Source organism: Pithys albifrons, chromosome 8 (assembly GCF_047495875.1).
Source record: "Pithys albifrons albifrons isolate INPA30051 chromosome 8, PitAlb_v1, whole genome shotgun sequence".
NCBI classification, from domain to species: domain Eukaryota; kingdom Metazoa; phylum Chordata; class Aves; order Passeriformes; family Thamnophilidae; genus Pithys; species Pithys albifrons.
In genome coordinates, this window is record NC_092465.1 from 21,049,968 (window position 1) to 21,071,817 (window position 21,850).

A 21,850-nucleotide genomic window follows, 5' to 3' on the forward strand; every position below is an offset into this window, starting at 1 on the left:
ACCATTGATATTTTAAGCTATCATCGTTTTCTGTTAATGAACAGTATTTAGAAGAAGCTGGTTTGAGAGTGCAGAAAGCCGCCTCCTGTCCTGAACTATAAATATTTCAGTATTTCAAGATCAAAAATAAACTAGGATATTGATTCAGAGAGGTACTGACAGGCACTTCTGAGCACCGGGTAGTGTTTGTGCCTCCTTGAGCTGTAGTTGCTGCTCCCAGACCTTGCTGAAGACAATGACTCTGCTAAGGACTGTCCCTCCAGTCTTGGAGAAGGGAGCAATTGCACAACTGCCCTGTACATCAGTACTAAAGGCAACAGGAAGCCACAAGCCCAGGCCAGCTGCAAAGCTGATTCAAACCCTGCATGTGGGTAAACAGGTTTCCCAAGAGTAACAGCAAACACGAGGGTGATGTCCAGGGACTGCTTGTTTTTAACACTGCAAGTACAATGGCCAAACTACAGAAACAATAATGGAACGGGAGCTTGGGGCTGAAGCCATGGCATTCTCTTCCCAGGAAACACTTATTCATGGGTCTGGAGAGTTGTGCTGTGCTAAATATCATGGCGTAGCCTCCACACAAGAGCAAGAAAACACTTTACTAGCTGACCTGCTGGTCTGATGGCAGCACATCCTCTGAGGACATAGGAAATGTAGTTTTTATCTCCTTCACTTTTCAAAGAGAAAGTCTCTCTACATCTTTTAGTGATGCAGAGCAGAAAATATTCACAGATTTGCACAATTCTGAAATTCAAACACATGTAAGTTCTTAATAATATCTGATTAGATCTCAAGACACTAGATATGAAATGCTTTCTAGGGAAAGCATTTTTCCTTGATTTATGCACAGACTTTTACTGGCTTGGAAAAGATAGCACAATGAAAATATCACAAGGTGACTTGAATACTTAGAGCAAAATAGGAAAAAAGAATTTCTCCAACAGCAAGATTTTCCCTATCATTCTGTTAGGAGCTGAGTATCTGAAATAAACAATGCAAGAACCTCACTTGTTCAGAGGATAATAATCTTAACTCCAAAGGATACTCATGAAGTTCAAAGTTAAATACATGGTGGCTGTACAGAAAGCAAGCCTCATGAACTACATATGGCAGGAAACTGTTCTTCATGCCACAGTGCATGGGAAATAGGCTTAAAGAGGAGCAGGAAAGTCAGGATGCTACATAAAACTGGAGCAGATTGCTTGGACAAGTAATGCAGCCTCCACTGATGGGCATCTTTAAGAATAAGGGGGACAAATTTGTTAGGATGTAAGTCAACTTGAGCCAAACTTGGGTAGTGGAAGAGACTAGAGAGTTTTTCAGGGATCCTTGCTTAGCAAGCATTGAGGACCAACTTGGAAACACACTGGCCTCAAGTGGCAGGTATATAATGCCAGCTGCCCTGGCTGGTGTCTCAGGGGGAACTCTGTATCTCATCAGACTCTTCACCAATCTGTGAAACTGCTGGATTATTCACTGTTTGTCTGAAAGCATTTGTAGTCTTACCTTTCCTACACACACAGTCCTCAGCTCTACAGTCCATGGCTGCCTGGAGCTGGGTATGTTCCAGGCCTCAGGAAGGGCATTTACACCCTGAAGCCCATGGCATGATTGTGCGGGGATGGGAGTGCCCTGGTGCCATGACATGGTGACAGAGGGACATGCTGGGTGGGCTGACACACAATGTGGGGCTGTCAGTCCATGCTACTGCTATCCCTTTCCAGTGAAACCTGGGTTCTCCCCCTGACTGCAGCTGACACGTAGAAAAAAAAATAAAACAGCATTTGTGAGACTGAAGTGTTTTAGACATCCATGTCAGGACACTCTAACCACAGTGCTTTGAGGCCATCTCTGTCCTAACATTATGCTCAGGCCAGGCTCTCCAGTCTACCTTCCCAGTGCAATACCCCACTTCTGGAGAAGAGCAGCAAGTTCTCAGGGTTCTTTAAAGAGGAATAAATGACCCAGAGACACTGCTCACCTCCTGGGAGGCTCCCTTTCCCTCACGGTCCCCACTCTGCCACACAGCGCGGCAGCAGGGGCGGTGCTGCACGGCCCAGCTTGGGCCCGGCGGTGCTGTGGCTCTTTGGCTCCAGCTGCAGGAGACCTGAAATCCAGAGCAAGGCTGAGTCAGCAGTGCTATTGGGGCCGTACATCCCCTCCCCAGACTGGATGTGCTGTGTCCTGCTTGGCCAGGAGAGCTGTGGGATGGGAAAGAGACACCGCAGGGCTGGTGGCCCCACCTCTGACCTGTGGTTTTCTCACATTTGAGAAGACATCAGATGGGGAGCACTTGGAATGTTTCAAATTCCAGGACATGCTTTCCTTTCCAGGGTTGCTGATTTTAAAACGGTCACCTGCTGGGGCTGCCAGAGGGGTGGGGGGTGTCTCAGCGGTGCAGAGCTCCCCACCCACGCGTGGCAGCAGCACCTGCACGGGCACTGCGCTGCCCGATGCTCCTCCCCACTGCTGAGCGCCTCCCAGAAAATGAAATATTCACCAGCCCCCATGGAACGGGTATCTATCAACTGGCAGAGACCAAGTTCAAGGTGAATAATGCTCTACAGTGAAATCTGAACTAATTCAGTGCTAATATAAGTAAAATAAAATAGTAAAATAGTGCCAAAACATGTTCCCTTTCCAGGAACAAGCCAACCAATGTTAACTCTGGCTGCAAGGACCTGTAGCACTACAGTCAAAATTAGAAGTGCAGAACTTCTCTTACCTATTTAATATGTAAAGGAGTTTTTATTATTATACAGCAATGTAGTATTTTACAATCGTCCAGTAAATGCAGACATTTAAATGAATTTAAAGGAAGTCTTGTTGTAGTTTGGGATTATTATGTAAATTCTCTCCCCTGCCACTAACTGCCCATGCCAGCAGTTAACAAAAGAAGTAGTTAACTGCTGATCACTTGGATGGGGGCAGGCTTGTCTTTTGTTTTTGGGGACATCTTTCCTTTCTTAGCTCGGCGGAACACGGGAGCGGTGGCTGCCGAGGAGGGAAGCTGCTCTGCTGGCTACTGCTAGGGCTTCTGGCTGAGACGCTGTTTTTCTCCTCGCCGCGGCTGTTTCTCCTGGTTCCTGCATCTGGGATCCCGGGCCTCTGTTCCAGTCTGACCACCGCCTGCACCGTCATGGCCTGCCCGCCCGACTGGGGCAGTGACCCGGGAGAGAGAGGTGTGCAGCTGCTTATTTAAAGTGAGTGTTTAGGTTTCAGAAACACCTACTCGTAAAGCTGAAGAACATGCCATGTACTTAGTCACAACAGCCTATTCCCATATCCTAACCACAGGAAAACAAAAAGAAGTTTGTATATAAACCTTCTTAGGTTTTGGTAGCTGTAAAATTCTCAGTTACTTAAGTAGTTCTCTAATACATTGCCTCACTTACCTTTACTAAGGGTAAGCATAACACATTCCAGATAAACACAGTTAAGACAATCATACATCTTTTCCTTAGGCAAAGCAGGTGATTCAACTTCTGTTACTGACACATGCAGAGTAAGAAGGAATGAAATCTAATGTGAGCTTACAGCTGTAGCACATTCTCCTCACACTCTGCACTTGGTCTCCTGCTGTAGTGAGTAAAAAGGATGCAGTTCCAATACTTTATTTGAATCTAATTTTCTAATAATTCTATGAGATAATTTTATTGCACAGCTCAAGAAATAGAGATGGATCATGGACATACTTATGAGTTGTTTCTGTGAGGTTTATTCAGTGAAATGAACTTTCATTACAACAGATGTTCTAAGTTTCATGGAATCCTCTTTCACCTCCAGTGTTACTTAGTAATTGTATTATTGGCCTTTTGTTTGTAATTAAAAAGAGATTGCTTTAAATAGGTGTAGTTCAGTGATACAGTTATGTGATTTGCCCTTTGTTGAAACATAAAAACACACAATGAAAACTTTGAAATCTCAACTGCCATTGTTTATTACTGTTTTGGCTACATTCTCTACAATTTCAGCAGCATCTTAAAGAGACAGTTAACGTTTCTTTATATACAATGAAAACAAAATGGCTTGCAACATCAGAAACAAGAGCAACAGTTTAACTGTACAATACTAAATGAAAACCTGTGGTAATACAGCCTCCTCTTTCTGCAACATGGACAAAATTACATATAGGTATTCAGCATCAAGAATGGGATAGTAAAAACAATAGTGAACGGGAGAGAGATACACTGTTCTGAAAAATAAGTTTCTACCATACAAGGCAGTTAGAAAATGTTTCACATTTTAAAATATCTGTACAAGCCACAAGAAACATTTCCTTGTTGATAGGAACTTCCAGAAATAGAGAATAACCATGAGCAACTTCTACATCTAGTTATCAATGCGCTCTGCAGGTTGAGAACGCAATAAACTGACTTAAAGAACTGGACTGTATATTGCCAACACAGATCTGTTTTACATGCCTTGATTGTTAACAAATTGCCTACTCTCAATCTCTCTGACACAGTTGACTTGCACCTTAAGGAGGTCATTTGATTCTTTTGTAAAAGTAAAAGCAACATCATTTAGCAGCAATTAAAAGCGCCTTGAGGGAGACTTAAAAAAAATACAATATCCAATTAGAAAAAGCCATACTTTAAACATTTGTACAGGAATAAGTTGCTGAAATTTAACTGAAAATGTGACATCTGTACACAATTTACAATAGAGCTAGAAGGGAATTTATCATTATTCCTGCATAGAACATTATACATGACCTGTTAGCATTTGGTTTCCTACTGTTGCTTGCTTTTATTAGAAGCCTGGAAGGTTTCACAAATTTCGATACCACAGCAAGTATAGTACTTTTAGAAAACTGAATGGATTTCAAAATTAGGAATCTATTTGAGAAGTAAGTACCAGGAATTCCCTATCACCCTTCTGATCTAAATTCAGTAAAACACCACCACATTTTTGGAGGTACAAGCCTGAGTTGCCAAATAAAATACTCCAATTTTATCTGAGAAATCTGACACAGAACATTATCTTTCACTGTCTCACACTCCTTACTTTGGTTCAAAAGATCAATGTCTAGGAAAGATGGCAGTTCATTTAGTTTATAACCAGGCACAAAATTTTTCCTGTGTTTTCAAATTTGCTCACTACCTTTTTTTATTTAAATAATGAAAAACTACCCTTCATGTTAGAACTTTCCAGTATCCACCAAATGTACTTTAAGTATTAAAAAGATTATTTACAATGTTTCCCAAAAAAAACCTAAAAACCTTTTCTGCAGTCTTAAACACAGTACACCTGTTAGTTTGTAACAGGAAGTGTCATCCTTGGACGTTTAACGGTGTTTCTCAGAAGGATACACTTATTCACAGTCCATGAGCCATTCCATTCATACAAATGACACTACGAAGGAGGACTTCAGTCTGAAAACATAGTTATCAAACTTGTCCTGTGTAAAAACACTCAAACGCTTTCAAGTTCAAGTCTGCCTCAGGAAACTACGCAAAGGTGTCATCCCATTCCTGGGTTGGAGAAACTTCAGTACGAAATAATGCTTGAAGTAGGTGGTGTAGGAGATGCTGCTAGCCCAGTCATGTGCAGGTTTCCTGAAGAATTTGATCTCCTCATATGAGGGAGAAGATAAGGGTCATTAGCCAGCTGGTGGACATCAAATCTATCTTCTTTTCGGTATGCTAAACAGCGTCTGATAAAGGCCTAGGAAAGAAATGTGAGAAGCTACACACCATTTCAAATACTTACTTGCTTTCAGGCAAATATGCAAAGTCCTTACAGATAAACTAGTTTTTAAACAAATTCTTGTTCTTAACTAATTTAGTTCAAATGACATTTTACTGCTTAGCCCATGAAAAAAGGTAACACCATGGCACCAAAAGACCAATCAACCAACCAGAAAACCCTCAGTAAATTAATTGGCTTCAAGTAATCACAATTCAAATATGTATTTCCATGTTTAGGAACTATACTTACAAGTAACACATTAGCACCTCACCCAATTAGAATTCTTTATGTGCTATGCCGGAACAGCCCAGTAAAAACCAGGAGCAAGTGTCAGAGGAAAGAAAAAGCAGACCTTTACACCTTCCCAAATAAGTTTCTAAAACCATTGAGCTGAGTGGTGAAAAGCAGACAGATGACACAGGGACAGAATTCCAACGCATTAGTCGACTGATGTTTGGAAAGAGACACTTCCACACATGCCATAACAGAGTACAGGAACACACCAAACTTGATAATGGTGGTTCTTTGTTCAATAGGCATTAAGTGAAGAATATTTAAGAAACCACCACCTTGCTGGAACTCTCTTCCTAGAAAACACTCAATTCCACCTGCTTAGATTTACTTAATCAGTTGAAAAACTCTGTAGGTCACTTCAGGACTGCTCCCGAGTCACTGTGTTATCCTACATTTAGATCCATGCAGTGTATGCCGATCATTTTGTGCTGAAAGTTTCTGTCAATTCTTACGTCTAGCACACACAGAACATTTGGTCTCCTGAGAGTTTGGGCTTTAACATTTAATGATAGAAAATCCTTATTATTGCTACAGAACTGATTAGCACATTATTACTTAATTTAGAACTTAATTTAAAAGAATTACATATCTCCTCTTTGACAAATCTGTTCAGCTGTTTGTTCTTTGCTCCAATTAAAAACTGGAGATTAAAGGAGAAAATCCGTCATACAAGTTCCAAAGAATCCTGCTAGAATTTACTTCTATTATTAATACATCCAGCACGAAGAACGTATGAAATAAAAATCTTGTACATCTGTTCATATACGGTCACATGCTCTTGAACATTACAGATTTTAACCACATTCTTCACAATGAATCTTTCATAACAAATGAACTGTTAAGAGTTACTTGCAAGATCCTCAGAGTAACGGTTGTATCTAAAATGTTTTAAAAATACTTCATGATTTTGTGGCACTATTCACACTAGTCCTGCTCAAAGAAGAGCATCACACAAAATAGGAAAAAGTGAGGAGGATCAAAGGACAGTTACAGTCTGAAAACTGTGCCATTTCAGGTTCCATATTTATTTCATCTCCATGTTTTCCTTATCAGAATTTCAGTTTACAAGCTGTTCTTTTCCAACTGCCAGGCCTATAAATCTGAAAAACGATTTGGACTCTACACAGTCATCACAAACAGCCTGCATGTACAAGTTAGTCTGAAATTGTTTTATGGCATTTCCACCAGAAAATAATTTCTCCCCCTCTCTTAAAGCTATCATGACAATGTTAATATGAGACAAGAAGACTGGAAGTTTATTTTAGCCTTTCAAACAACCAAAGCATGCAATACACAGAGAATGCAGGAAGTTGCCTGTTCTGCATGTTGAACTACGTACTCATTCCTAACATGCTCTCTATACAAAAATACTCCTGGACAAAGAAATACAAATTTACTCTTGACAAAGAAGTACAAAGTTAAAAGACAGGGATATAAACTGTTAATATGTAATGTTATCAGTTACATGATACATATTTATCAACTGCATTCAAGGGAAATAGGTTTTCCACATGGGGGTGAAAAAACAAAAACAGCAAAAAAAAAACCTCAACCAAAAAAACCACCACAGTACTAACTGAAATTCTTCAACCTATTTTTCATAACCTTAACTGCAACTCGCTCACTAACACTGCTTTTAGAAAGCATAGCCAACAAACATATCACAACTTCTAACAGCAGGTTTATGTACCCAAAGGACTTACTTTCTTGGGAAGCTACAGCTTCTAGAAATAGATTTTCTTTCCTTTTAATCTTTGGAAGCTGAATCTTAACATTCCTAAATTTTTTGCAGCTTGTATCCCAAATCTAAGTATGTTTAATTAGTTGCTCAAACTTGGAACAGGCATTCAACTATCTTGGCATTTTTTCCCAAAGAGCACATCTACTGCTCCTGGCCATGAATATATCTTTCAAAAACAGGGGGAGTTTTTACAAACAAGTAACACATATGTAACATTTTCTTCCACACTCACAGAACTGGATTTGTGTTATGGATGCTCACAGCAGTATTCATTTGGGAAATTACCTTAATCTGCTTCTGAACAGCTAGTCTGTGTAGAGGAGTTTGATAATACCAAGATTTTAAAATAAAAACACATTGCCATCCACACTTTTGTGACAGATAACTACTTTAGTAGTTCTATTTCCTGAATCAGGATCAAAGTATCTTCTAGATTCTTAAGATTAGGAATTCATGTTTCTAAACTCAGCTTTGAGTTAATACACACACACTATGACCTCTCAATGGGAAGAGTGTTAGCAGTCATATCTTCCAAGTACTTGGTAGTCAAGTAGTTCTTCAAGCCAATAAGGCTGCAGAGAATAACATTCTCTGTTTTCACGAAGAGCTTGTTACTATTAGCAGAAGTATTTCACAAGAACTTCTAGTGAGACAGCCTGAATGAGACACATAAGGTCCTCTGGGAAAAAGCAAAGCAGACAATTTTTGAGGTGGCCTACTTTAAAACCACTTGCATATTTTTGGAATATATACACAGCCTTGCTTTGAAGTACATGATTTTGAGAAGTCCCAGAATAAGCCTGCTTAAATAAAACCATCAAAATACTAGTTCTCTATTATTTTTTTCTACGTGTTTAGTTACTACATCCCACAGAATTTTTGGGTTAATAGCAATTTTACAGCTGAATCCTTTAAGATTAATGTTTTACTCAAGAGTTACCTTGGCTTCATTGCTTACAACAGGTTTGACAGGGAATTGAACTTCTGTGGCTTTTAATATTGTATTTTCTTGTAAGATATCTTGCTGTGATTGATTGTGGCCAAATGGCTGAAAAATAAGCACATGATTTTCTTCATGAGAATTATCCAACTACTTTGATTTCACAAGTATTTATGCAGTGTTAATACAAACTGCTAACCATTCTGCAAATAAAAAAGTTGCACACAAGATTTTCTCATTTCCTGCAATATCAATGCACACTGCCAAAAAGTAACACAAGTAATTTTCCATGGAAATTCATGTCTTTATGACAGTACTTCACAGTCTACTGAAAAATAGGCCATTATACTAAAACTTCTTAGATTTTCAAACATTTTCCTTACCTTTCTACCATAAAGGCATTGGAAAAAGATTACTCCAACTGACCATACATCAACCTTATTAGAAATCTTTGGTGGCTCTTTGCCCACTACAAAACACTCTGGAGGCAAGTACCTGGAAAACAAAACATGCACTCAGTGTCTGTGAGTACAGCACCACTACAACAGGTTCAGTTGTCAAACTGTACAAATACCTTAGGTACACATCTCTGATCTTTGGACAACTGTATAGTTGTCTCATGACCTGCAATCCAACACGTTGCACACTCAAAGTAGTTTTAGTACAGTCAGTCAAACAGAGGGTCTATTTTATAGAAGCACAAATAAAGGCATTTTTACCTAAATCGCAAACTATCCCTTTGTTTTTAATAAGGACCCCAGGATAAATATAAAACTTTCTCCATCTATCAAAGCAAGAAAAGATGAGAGCTGAACAGGGCATTTTACAGCAAGGCCTGGCTAGGAATCAAAGATAATGCTGATATGGCTTAAAGACCCTTTTACCTAAGTTTTTAGTAAAAATGATGACATTAACCCAGAAGGGTGTATGATAGCCAAAGGTGACCGCTATTTCCAGACCCATGACATGCAGGAATACTTGGAGAACTGAAAGTTGAGGAAGTTCCTGTACCAACCCTGAATTACAAAAGAACTGATGAAATGCAACTTCCTTTAAAAAGCAAACAAAACCTTCCAAATGTAGCAATTTAAGGTCAGTGAAGTATTATTGACTGTAACATCTAAAACTGAAAAAGGCATATAAACTATTAGAGAGTAAGTCAGCTCAGGTATTCTTTCATCACCAACATGTATGACTTAAATAGAAATTCTGAAGAAATATTTGTAGAAATTGAAATAGGCAGAAAAATTAGTTAAGAATGCAAAAATTTTGAAATGTCAAACACTCTCTTGTGGAATACTTGTCTACAATTCTGATTACAACAATCAAGAAAAGTGAGCTTAAAGTGATGCAAGTGTAAAGAAGGTTACCAAAATGATCTGAAGAATGGATAACCTCATTTCAGGGGGAAAAAAAAACAGTGAAGGCTATAAAAACACCAAGGAGCAAGTATACTAGGAAGGGAAACAAACTACTTGAGGGAGGACAGTGTTGGCACAGGAACAAACAAGTATAAACTGGCCACAAATAAACACAGTCTGTAAATCAGAGGATTAGGTTTCTAATGATCAGAGAACTGAGGTTACAGAAGACACTTCAAATCAGATTACTGGGGACAAAACACTAACTAAATTTAATACAAATGTCTGTAAGTATACAGAAGAGATTATGTGACCAAACTGCCTGGAAAGGCAGCTAACTGGACCCAGTGAGTGAACAAATCCCTTCCATGTCTATGTTGCTGACAGTTTGTGCAATGTACTGTGAACGGACTTGTTCCCCATCTCAAACTCACTCCAAGTATTTTCCCTCCTCCGTGAAGATTTTTGGTCTCCAGAGAAAGCAAGAATAAGAAATGCAGAGATTCATCATGACCCTGTAATGGTTTCAGACCTTTTTTACTCTGTTTACAGCACCACTAGTGCCTGTGGCATTCTAGATGAAATCCAAAGGCCAACGGGTTTTTTGCACACTTTCCTACAATACATTATTTAAACTGGTGCTTAAATAGCTAAACCATGAAAAAATAGCAAAAGCCTAACACTTCTAAAATGCTTTAATTTGAATAATCTCCTTTTCACAGCATGTGCACAGTGGCATTTGTGGAAGCGTATGTGTGTTTTCTAAAAAATCTGCAGGAAAAGGCAAAAACTTTATTACGTGCAGCTTCTGAATATGGGAAAAGTTGCAATGCAAATGGGACCGACGCTGGCTTCTCTGTTTAAGTAGGTTTCAGCTCCTGACTGATCTTACTATAGGAACAAGGAGGAGAGAAAGAGCAAATGAATTGACAAGTAACAACCTGGCCAATACAGGGTTTCTAATCCACCCGCCCTGACACAGCTGCCGTTCACCCAGGACCCAAGGACTGCTGTGCCATGAAGAAACTGCATCTTCAGAGAGTAAATTCTAAAAACAGATTTCCTGTAAGCAATGAAATGCCTATTGTCATTCCTGCTCCTGGGCAGCTCTAAAACTTCAGGGGTTTGGACAAGCATGCAAGTACACACAAACAAACCACAGCTGCTGAGCTGTCAGTAACCTTTAGGATGTGAGAGTGAATACTCTTTCCTCCTAAGGGCATTACCTGTTGGTAATCCCTGCTCTAGGATTTTCAAGTACTAAGCACCCACACTTAATCATAACAGCTCTGTCAAATGTCTTCATCCACCCGCAGCCAAAGATTACACACCTCCTTCAGAGGAAACCATGTTTCTAAATCATAGTGATCATCTCTACAGACACACACACCACATACACACACATATAATAATAATAAACAACACACAGTCACACTCTCTTACCTTATTATGTTATTCTTCCGACATTTGGAATACCAACACACACAGTACTGCACAAAAAACTCTGTCATCCATGTTACTATTTTTAGTCTTAGCTCTCTCTCCAAATTGGCTTTATGAGAGAGCATGTACAAAATCTGAACCATGACCCAAAGTCTAAACAGCAAAATCAAACCAAGCCTCACCAGTAAGTTCCTGCTCCCTGTGAAGTTAAATCCATTCCATCCACCCCGTAGCTATCATCATCCATTATTTTGGACAAGCCAAAATCAGTAATTTTTATTTCTCCACATGCTGTTCCATCTACAAGAAGGATATTACCTAATCAGAGGGGGAGAAAAAGGAAAAATTACGTCAAAAAAGTTAATAGAATACTTTATTTCCAAAACTAGGTTCAATTTCTAAGAACATCTAAATTCATGAGGGTTAAGTGACAACTTTACATCATTTTTATATCCTCAAGCCTACCAAAATGTAGTGAGGAAACATCAAAATGAAGCAGCATACCAGTTACAATGAAGTTTCATTGTTTTTCTGCCAGAACAAACCTTACACTACACATTTCAGGGCTTGCATATTCCACAAGATTGTGGAAAGAAATTGCTGTGATACTACAAATCTTACTTCATGATTTAAAGTTGTACAATAATTTTTGATATAAAGTTATTTGGTGAGACTAAGAATACATTCTATACAATTCCAAGACAACAGACACCCATATGAACAATTTATTACACAGCAAGCAAGCAAACAGCCTGGTACAAAGAGTTACTTTACAAACCCCACACTTGGAAGTGTAGCAGACTAAAGCACATGAAGAGCATAAGCATCATTCATGCAAGGTGGTAAAACAAAGGCCACAGAATCAAGACAGAATACAACATTTATAACAATGTTTATTATTCATTGTAAAGAAAACTTTATGTAAAGTCTTTTTCTGGAGTGGTTATGCTGGGATACTGAAAGTGATTGATTGCCTATTTCAACCCTTCACAGGTTAAGAAAAACATATGGGAAAAATTATTTATGTATCAGCATTCCACAATTATCAGACAGGGTTGGGCCAACTAATGATCTTATTTGCTTATACTGCTAACTACATGTATCTATTAGCTATATGATTTTTTTCCCTGAACATTCAAATCAAAATAATGCAAAGTAGGAAAGTTATAACAATCATTTTCCACAGAGAAGGCAGACGATTCTGGCAATGAAATTAGAAAGGAGACACTTTTTTCAGTTGTTTACAATCCCCCGACACACAGAAGATAGTTTTGGTATTTTCAGGTATGATTAACAAGCAAAATAGACGATAAAAAAACAAATTACATTTTCAATTGTAACATTTCTCACTTACCTGGTTTCAGATCATAGTGTATAATAGGGGGCTTGATCTCATTGAGATACCGTAGTGCATTGACTATTTGCATTACAATGGACCTGGCTTCTTTCTCTGACATCAACTTATGTTGCTTGAGATAGAAATCCAAGTCATTGCCTTCACAGTATTCTAACACCGTGCAAAACCTAGAGCAGGATTCAGAGAGACAAAATTAAATAATGTATCACACTGTATAATCAGAAACAGACATGACAACCCAGTTTCATACTGACAAGTCTAAGAATGGCTGCCTGAATATTAAACTGTATGAATGGAATTGTTCATAAGGCATGGTGTAAACTTATTAGTTTATAAAAACTGACATAAATCAGAACATTCATACTCACTAAAAGAGCAAATGCATCCATATTAATGAGGGGTTAAGCTAAAAAACCCTCTATTTTTTTGTAGACACATTTCTCAAAAGAAAAACACCCCAACTATCCCTTAAGATGTGACACAATTTCATGCAAAGAGGTGCAGCCCAGTCACCAGGGGCTACACTTAGGCAAGTAATGCTCCTGATGTCATTTAATCTTGGAAACTTGTCTAAGCTATGGCAGCCTTTCAAAGCTGCCCTGCAGCAGGCCTTGCTCTGCCCAAAAACATTGCAGCACTACATATTCCTTGCACCCTCAGGACATCCTGCAAGGCTTGACAGTCAGGTGTAGCAAAACACTCTCTTCATCACTTTATAGGAGGCCTGCAGTATTTATCTGAGACAAAATTCTGCAACTAGTATGGGTTTTTTTAAGTCTCCTTAAGGAAACTAAATATTTTGCCTGAAAGCAAGAACATGTATTATTTTTGTTGAAATACTCTTAATTTCTGTTTATCTAATATACAGCACTAAAATCCTTGCCAAGTTCTACTTACGTATCTGTATCCAGGGAGAAGTAGTCATATAGTTTAACTATTCGGGGGTGATCCAGTTCTTTGTGTATTCTATACTCTCTGCAGGCATGTCTAAAAAAAGATGAATACATTAACCTTCCACAATCAATAAAATGCTATTAAGCTTAACATATGAAGCATAAGTCATTAATATTTACTTGTGGTAGTTTTCTTTCTTTTCATCCCGCCAGCTTTTGTTAAGCTGGTGAATCTTCACAGCAGCGTATCTTTGTTCATAAAGATCAAACGCCTAAAAAGAAATGCATGAATATGGGAAAGTTATAACTAAAGGTGATAAAAACAACACCCAATAAAGAGAGGAAAAAACTGGCACATTCACAGGTCTACTGGCAAGTCTACTGTAATGCTACTTAACACTCCACAGGTTAATTGAAGTTTGCCCAACAAGTATTTAAAGAGTACCTCATTACAATCCCTCTACTTATTTAGCTCACCTTCCATCCCCTGAAAATTGAATGTACATGTTTCAAACATTGCATTCATCAGGCTTAACAAACTCTACCTTGTATACTTCACTGAAGCCACCTCGGCCAAGTAAATGGAGTAACAAATACCGTTCATTCAGCGTGGGGTGATCTTTAAATCTTGAAGGAAAAAAGAAATGGTTTTATTCTATTTAAGGTATACAAAGAGAATATAAAATGCAAATCTTTTAGTGTTACTTAGAAAATAGGGTTTTCTTTTCACAAGTGACACAGAATATGCTGAGCAGCTTCACACCACATGAAACCTTATGGCACAACTATACAACATGACCAATTTCAGCACCTTTTGACTATTTAGTGTACAAATACTATCGCAACACTGCCACCAAAACAGGCCACTCTGCCAAACTCTTTTTCTTATTTTTCTCTGTTTTTTGAGGATAAGAAAAGCATGCTTAAATTTAAACATGTGATACAAGGAGTCTCTCTTTGTTGTGCCAAATTTTAGGGAAGTCTCACACTTCACCCTTCTGGAACAGACAAGAAGGATATTCTTCCAATTTCACACAAAACATGACTAGACCTGTTACTCCCTCTTTTGAACAAAATAGATTTTATATAACACTAAAAAGTTAAAACAAATCAGAAACAGCAATATGGGGGAAACACACCAAAGGTTTGAATATCTGCTCACACTCTTGAGCAAAAGCAAAAAGAAAACACTCCTTCCAAAGACAAAGTACATCCTCCCATCCAATCAGGGGGAGGGAGGTAAATACTTAACACAATTTAGTGCAATGATGAGACAACTATACTGATGAATCTAGGGCAAGCTGTCACCAATACTCTGTAGAAACCTTTAAGGAAGGGTTTAGGGCTAGTCTGCTAATAGGTCATCCCATCCTCTCACATTCTCTACAATTTTGAAGGTATGGTCACAGGTAGTCAAGTATTTGAGGGATGATGCATATTCTTGCTTACTGTGCCCCTAAAACTACCCATTCCATTCACCATGAAGATATATACTTCAATGCTAAAAATTTCTTCTAAAAACCCATAAACTGTTAGTGACACATTCCATGTAGAAGAAATATCAAATTTAGAGGCAGCATCAGTAGGCAATTGATGTCATGTGACCAGCAGTCCAATTCTTTAAACTCACACTCAACAAATGTAGATTCATGTTTTCTTGGCCCTTCTATGGCACATATGTCTGTAGTATGGCCAGTCTTGTGAACCTTACCCCTTTCCCTCTCTACTGCTGCTTTTGCTACTCACTGTGGCTCTCCATGGCTCAGCACCTGCACCCCAACATCACGTGGGCTCCAAACCCAGGCAGGGAAGCCCTAACCCACACTCTCAACCTCTCCTGTTATCCCAGTGCAGTTGCAGACATACAGGTGTACCCACAGGTAGATGGATTTGCTGGTAGAACAAGAAAATGGGCTTAGCTTTACACCACAGCTGAAAGCTGAAAACCCAACAGGATCTGAGACAGAACCCAACAGCTGCTTTGCCTCAGAACCCTCTCCCTTACCAAACAGCCAAATACGTCAGGAAAGACATCAGGGGCAACAGAGCTAAATTACTTCTCCATTGCTTTCTCTCTTCTATAGGCTTGGCCACTTGGTAAATACTTGTCTAAACTCCCAGAAAAACATGAAAACACAGTTTAAAGCTTTTTGTTCTGGACCATAAAATGTGTCAACATGACTGCAGACAGTGAGCAGTGAAGCTGCAGTATCCTGCTTGTCCATGTCCTGTAACTGTTTTCAACTGCAACTGTAATTTGGACATTCTTTGCCCCATATATGCAATATTTACATGGTCAAAGCCAGTCATTTTTCTGTGCTGTTTACTACTTACTGTTGAAAGATCCTCTTCAAAAAAAATAACCCCTTTTCTAAAGCAAACACCGAAGATTAAAAAAAATTGGTCATTTAACCTGCTTGTTTATTTGTGGTAGGACATTTATTTTAAAAAGAAAATATTCTGCCATCAACTTGTAAGCATTAACACCCATGATTTTTCATATCTAAACACAACACCAATTCAGCTACAAATTAGCACTAAAGCCACATGGTAACAAAATTTTTCTGAATTACTGTAGGGTAGGTATAGAGACCGTTAGAACAGTTAAGCAAAATTTCACATCTTGTTCTTATAACATTTAAAAGCTTTAGTGTATACGTAATTCTATTGTGTCTAAAAATTAAAAAATAAAGTAAAATCCTGAAGGCTTAAGGCTACTCTTTCATTAGCATTTCCTAGTGTAGAAAGCAAGAAGTCCAGTCTCATCATGTCCTTCCCTGTGGCTCATTCCACCCTTGCACTGCCCTCTCTTCTTATGGGAACATAAACATTTTTGCAACTGGGGCAAAGAACTAGACCAGGCAATTGATCCAGGGTTAAAATTAATCCAGAAAAATAAACCACAGAAACGGGTTTTAACTTGGATCAATTTCCAGCATCTGTTCAGTAAAGAAATGCCAGTGCAAGCATGCGAAAGGAAACGGGGCTATGTAGGCACGGAGAGGCAGAACCAGTTCCTCTCAAGCAACAGTGCCAGTGTTGGTGAAAATGAAGTGCCAGTGTCTGAATTCATCATCATAGAAAACAGACTTAATTTCCAAGTTATGCAATAATTACTTTAAAATCTACACAGTAATACTTAAGTAACAATTTAACACTATAATACACTGCCATTCAAGGTGAAATAGAGTAACTTTAAAGTAATCCAATGTTTTCCTGCTAGGTACCTGTACCTGGTAGGAATGGAATTTACAGGGCCAGAAAACCAGCGTTAATTTTAACTGCAGTACAAAATTGCTGCAGGGGCATCAAACTTCCCTGCCATTTTCTTGCATTATTGTCAACTAAGTGAATTGCACTAGGTTATCTTACAATTTTTTTGAGCCTAGTAACATGCTATAGCAAGTTTAGCTCTCCACTATAAGCTGTATATATATATATATATATGTTATTTCTTGCACATTCAAGAAAATCATTAATAACTTTACCAAATTATAAGTAATTCTAGTGTTTTAAGTTTAAATAAACTGCTGTTGAAAATATGTACACAGAGAACCAAAAAGAAAAATTATGAACAAGTCTCCTCTGTAAACTCTGATTTTAGAGCGTTATATTAAAAACAGACATGGAAAATTAAGACAGTAATAAGTCTCTTACTGTGAATTATCTTCATTATTTATTCTTTTCAGTTCTCTTATGTGAAGATTCCTAACTCTTTCCAAACGTTCAAGTTCTGCTTGTATTTCAGCTTCCTCCTGCAAATGAAAAGAAGGAAATATAAAGCTCATTTACTCCCCATTTCAAAAGGGTATTTTTACCCCTGCATCAGTCCTAGTGGTGATGGAGGAACATTGCATTACAAAACTGCTGAACTACAAGAAAGCACTGCTTTTCTCTTAAAGCTAGAAAAATTCAGAAAGATAAGGCAAAAGCCTGTTTCAAGGATCCTTTCTGTTCACGAACCCAAAGGTAATGGGATGTTCACAGTTTTGTTCTGCACTGTAGGGATGCTATTTGAAATGAGAGGCAGCTGGGTTTTGTACCTCAGCCAAGGAGATAAATTATCTGGGAAGCGTCTGAAATTCATGTCCAAAAAAGAAAAAATTGAGATATGTGCAGTTACAGACTTTGTACAAACTGACATATTAAGAAAAGACATTTAAAATATTTTGAGGCTGAAGTGCAAATCAAGAAAAATAAGAAAAGAGTACATCACTACAGCAGAAATGTTCTTAAGGTACTTACACAAGACAGTAAACCCAATCTGATTTAAAAAGATTTCCCCATTTGTATCTTATTGAAATTACAAATGCAGTATGTATTGCCTAAGATTTAAATGCAATTTCAAAAGAAGCACGTCAGGTAGGAGCATGTTCCCTAACTAATTTCAGCAATTTAATTTATATTTAATTTTATCTCATCTTTTACTATGTATTAGAAAACAACAAAACAGTTTTATATTCAGATTCTCTAAAAAAGAAAAGAATGATGCCTAATTTGTGGACATCTATGTATCTATTCCCAAACTGAAAAAGATACATCACTGAAAGGCACTGTAGTTATATTGATTTCAGTTAGTGCCTCTAGAACTTGAAAGTCTGAAGAAAGGGAAGACAAAATTCATCTGTATCAGAAAGCTCATAATTATGCAATTATTCTATCTGAAAAGGGAAAAAAAAGGCCTGGCATCTGATACATAATTTTTTTTAGTAGCAGTGCCCCTCATCATCTTTTGTGATTTTGGCACAGCCTCTTGCACAGCCACATGGTAAATCAAACTGGAATACTGATCAATATTTTCTTTAAAAGAAAAAAAAAACATAGGAAAAAAAAAAGAAAAGAAGTAACAAGCATCACAAAAAACCCCAAACGTATTTGCTCTTAGAAAGAAGCTCCAAACCAGTTCTACACCTTTGTACTGGTAAAAGCAACAGGGCAACAAGTCGTGGCACAAGGGAATTGAGGCAGAAGTCAGCAGGGTAGAGAGAAAATGCCAGAAAGCTTGTATTTTCAAACACTGTGCATCATAAACTCATATTCTGAAACAACAACTGCATTTGTATAATCTAAACCACATTAAATGACCACACATCCAATGAGTTGAGGAGTCCAAAGCAGATGACTTCAGTGAAGATCCTGAAACTCTCCATAAGCCATGGAAAAAACTCTTCTCCAAAAACAAGATATAAGATCAACCTTCATTCAGAAAACAAAAATTAAATTCCTAATAATTTAAAGGCTGGACTAAAGTAGCACTGATCTGCTGGCAGATCCGGGTGGACCATTTGTTCTTCCTAAAATATATGTCAAGAGTTGGGTTTTTTCCTGTTTATACAATGTAAAACTCTCTTTTTTAATATTTAGATGCATCCCTGCAGCTCTCTGTTAAATACCCTGAAATGACAGGCAGTCCCTCATAACCCAGTAGTCCCTTATAAAGAATTCTAGTCCTTCTCCCCCAACAAAGGCCACACACTTACACACACACAATTGTCTATGTTCTTCCCAAGGGCTCACAAAAAAAAATCCATCAGTTATGCCTCTTTTGGACTTTTTTGTTCATATATTACGCAATTCAGTGGTTCTCAAAATGTGGTTCATAGGCCAATGTTAGTCCAAAGAGAACTGGCTGGTTGCATTGTTTCCAGCTGTTATTTAGGACACTCAGGCTGTGAATACCTTTAAGCAAGAATGAACCAGCTTAGCTGCCTCAGGTCACTGCTATATAAAAGGAAGTGAGAAAACAAGAGCCTCTCTCCAGGACCAAAGCCACTAGCTGGAAAAGAATTTCCTGGGTAGCAGAAGGAAAAGAAAACTGGTGGTGGCAGCATGTACAGGGCACCAAAAATAAGAGCACCAGGAAAGCATCTGGAGAGTGAAAAAGAAGAGGAGCAGGCAGCAAAACAGCATATGCTGAAGGAAGGAAGAAAAAATATAACTTGCTAAGAAGCACCAGGAAAGAAATGCAGCCATATAAAAAGAAGGTAATAAAATTGGGTTTTTTTTTAGTTAATGACAAAATCTGTATCACATGAAAGAATTAAAATGCAAGAATGTATTTTTATTATTATTTTCAGATATACTCAAACATGATTTGCTAAGAAGTAACATTTGTTTCCCCTCTGGCATTTACTCAAGTAATTTTCTTCTTATGAAAAGTACTCCAGAACTGATGCTTAAGGCAAAACGGAAATTCCAGAATTAAACAACTACGTAACAACTTCCTTCATCTATCACTTCGGATTTCCATTGGACTTCAAAAAATTAAAGCATGGGAAAAAACCTCCAGAACTTCCTAACAGCATTTCACGTGAAGCTGGTGCTATTTCTAAAGCATTACCAATGAAGAACTCTCTGGGCAGGCTACCTCACTAGTGCCAGCAAGTTACACGCAGATTCCCTACTGCAGATTCAAGTACTTTCTTGTCATGTTCTTTAGAAACAGCAGCAGCATTCTCACAGGGCCCAATTCAGTTTATTAGAGCATGATGTATAATTTAACAGGTGTCTTGTACATTTGAAGAGAACAGGCCTGAAACAGACTCTTGCAACATTTCAAGGGGAAAAACACTATGACCTGTTTTGACTGAGTAACTCAAGAATTACTACTCGGCAGAAACAGGTAATTTTTTTTCACTCTTGTTGAGATATTTCTCTCAGCTTCAACTGCCATTCCTTTTTACAAATTATTTTGCAAAAGCTTTGCTTAAATGAGTAATAGTTTGTTAATGTCATAATTATATCTCACCACACAGATTTATTAGAACAATGGGCTTTCAAACAAGAAGGTTTTTTTCAAAAGTTGAAGACTGAAGTCAAATATCTGACTGCAAAAATAATTTAAGATACAGAGAAAAGATTTTCTATAAAAGTAGGAAATTGATACTCTCTTGTGATAGGTAATATGCCAACTGGTAACAACTGACATACATATTGAAATGATGAAAACATTATATTCATTCAGAAATGCAACGCTTTGTAAATTGAACCTTTTTAAAGTAAAAAAACTAACCTAAAATGTCAATACATATCAAATTTTGCTGACTCCTCTAGCTGAGCTCTGAAATTAGAGCTCAGAAGTGGAAAGAGAAGAGCAGTATTGGTGGCACCATGACAGTTACCACTGTTAGAAAGATTTAAGGAGTCAGGACAGTGTTACACTGGATGGACTCAGTACCACTCCCCTGTAGTAGGGCCAGGCTTTGCAAATGCGGATTTGGGCAGGGCTCTCCCCACGTGGGTGTGCCCTTCCAGCCTGCAGTGGATGTTTTAGGTGAGGCACTGCGTGCACAGAACTGACCCCACCATTTAACTCCTCAGGTTCATTTGCTACAGCCGAGTGAGCTTGGACGGTGACAGTGAAGTCCTCAGGACTAGAACCCACAGCCCTCAGTATTCCCAGGAGGGCTCCCATCCAAGTACTGACCGGGGCTGACCCTGCTGAGGTTCGAGATCTGACGGGATTGGGTGTCAGGGAGGCATTTGACCGCCTGTACTCCCAGTCTTTATGGCAAGTTGTACAACCAAAAAGAAAAGGAAACCCACTATTAGCTATAAAGCCATACAACAATTTAATATTAGGGTTTTCAATCAGACAGTTCTCAACAAGCCCTATCCTTATTTTGACAGTACTGGTTTTTATGGGTTTGACCATGATCAAAAAAATCCATACCTTTTTGAGATGTCCTAATCGAAGTTTGAAAATTTCTTCCTGTTCATGATACTCTGCTAGAGTCAAACTGAAAAACAAACCAATGATGCAATTAAAGCTTTTATATGGTGGCAAACAAAACAATAGCATTCTTACTCAAATACTACAGAATATATAGTGTCTGATGCTATTTATTACCATAATACTAGAAGTACATTTTTGAACCATCTGAACATCTTAGTTTCTAATTTCAGGGCCAAAACATAGTTACAGAATGCCTTGGTGTCTGGTATTCTGGAATATTAACTGCCTCACCCACTGGACCATTCTCGTTCTCTCAGGTAGTCTGCAAGATTACCTGGGTGCATCCTGAATCGTAACATCATCCCAGTAAATTAGTTGATGCTACTCCACTGTTTGGTTCTCAACTCTAACATATTCAGAAAACTATTAGACTGGAGTGATAACACAGGTTT

At 38.2% G+C, this 21,850-nt stretch overlaps 1 protein-coding gene across 3 annotated transcripts in view; it reads right to left on the reverse strand.

Annotated features, from left to right (window-relative positions):
* Positions 1 to 3,915: 3,915 nt before the first annotated feature.
* The window catches only part of TLK1 (tousled like kinase 1), a 69,611-nt gene continuing 51,676 nt past the window's right edge, over positions 3,916 to 21,850 (reverse strand). For all 3 annotated transcript variants that reach the window (XM_071562540.1, XM_071562539.1, XM_071562538.1), the window contains 10 exons: positions 21,396 to 21,462; positions 17,381 to 17,478; positions 14,269 to 14,350; positions 13,904 to 13,995; positions 13,728 to 13,817; positions 12,828 to 12,997; positions 11,656 to 11,791; positions 9,053 to 9,164; positions 8,670 to 8,777; positions 3,916 to 5,670 (listed from right to left, as the gene is read on the reverse strand). In XM_071562540.1, the coding sequence (XP_071418641.1) occupies positions 5,494 to 5,670; positions 8,670 to 8,777; positions 9,053 to 9,164; positions 11,656 to 11,791; positions 12,828 to 12,997; positions 13,728 to 13,817; positions 13,904 to 13,995; positions 14,269 to 14,350; positions 17,381 to 17,478; positions 21,396 to 21,462 (1,132 nt within the window). In that variant the 3' untranslated portion in view covers positions 3,916 to 5,493. The remainder of the gene's footprint in view (positions 5,671 to 8,669; positions 8,778 to 9,052; positions 9,165 to 11,655; positions 11,792 to 12,827; positions 12,998 to 13,727; positions 13,818 to 13,903; positions 13,996 to 14,268; positions 14,351 to 17,380; positions 17,479 to 21,395; positions 21,463 to 21,850) is intronic.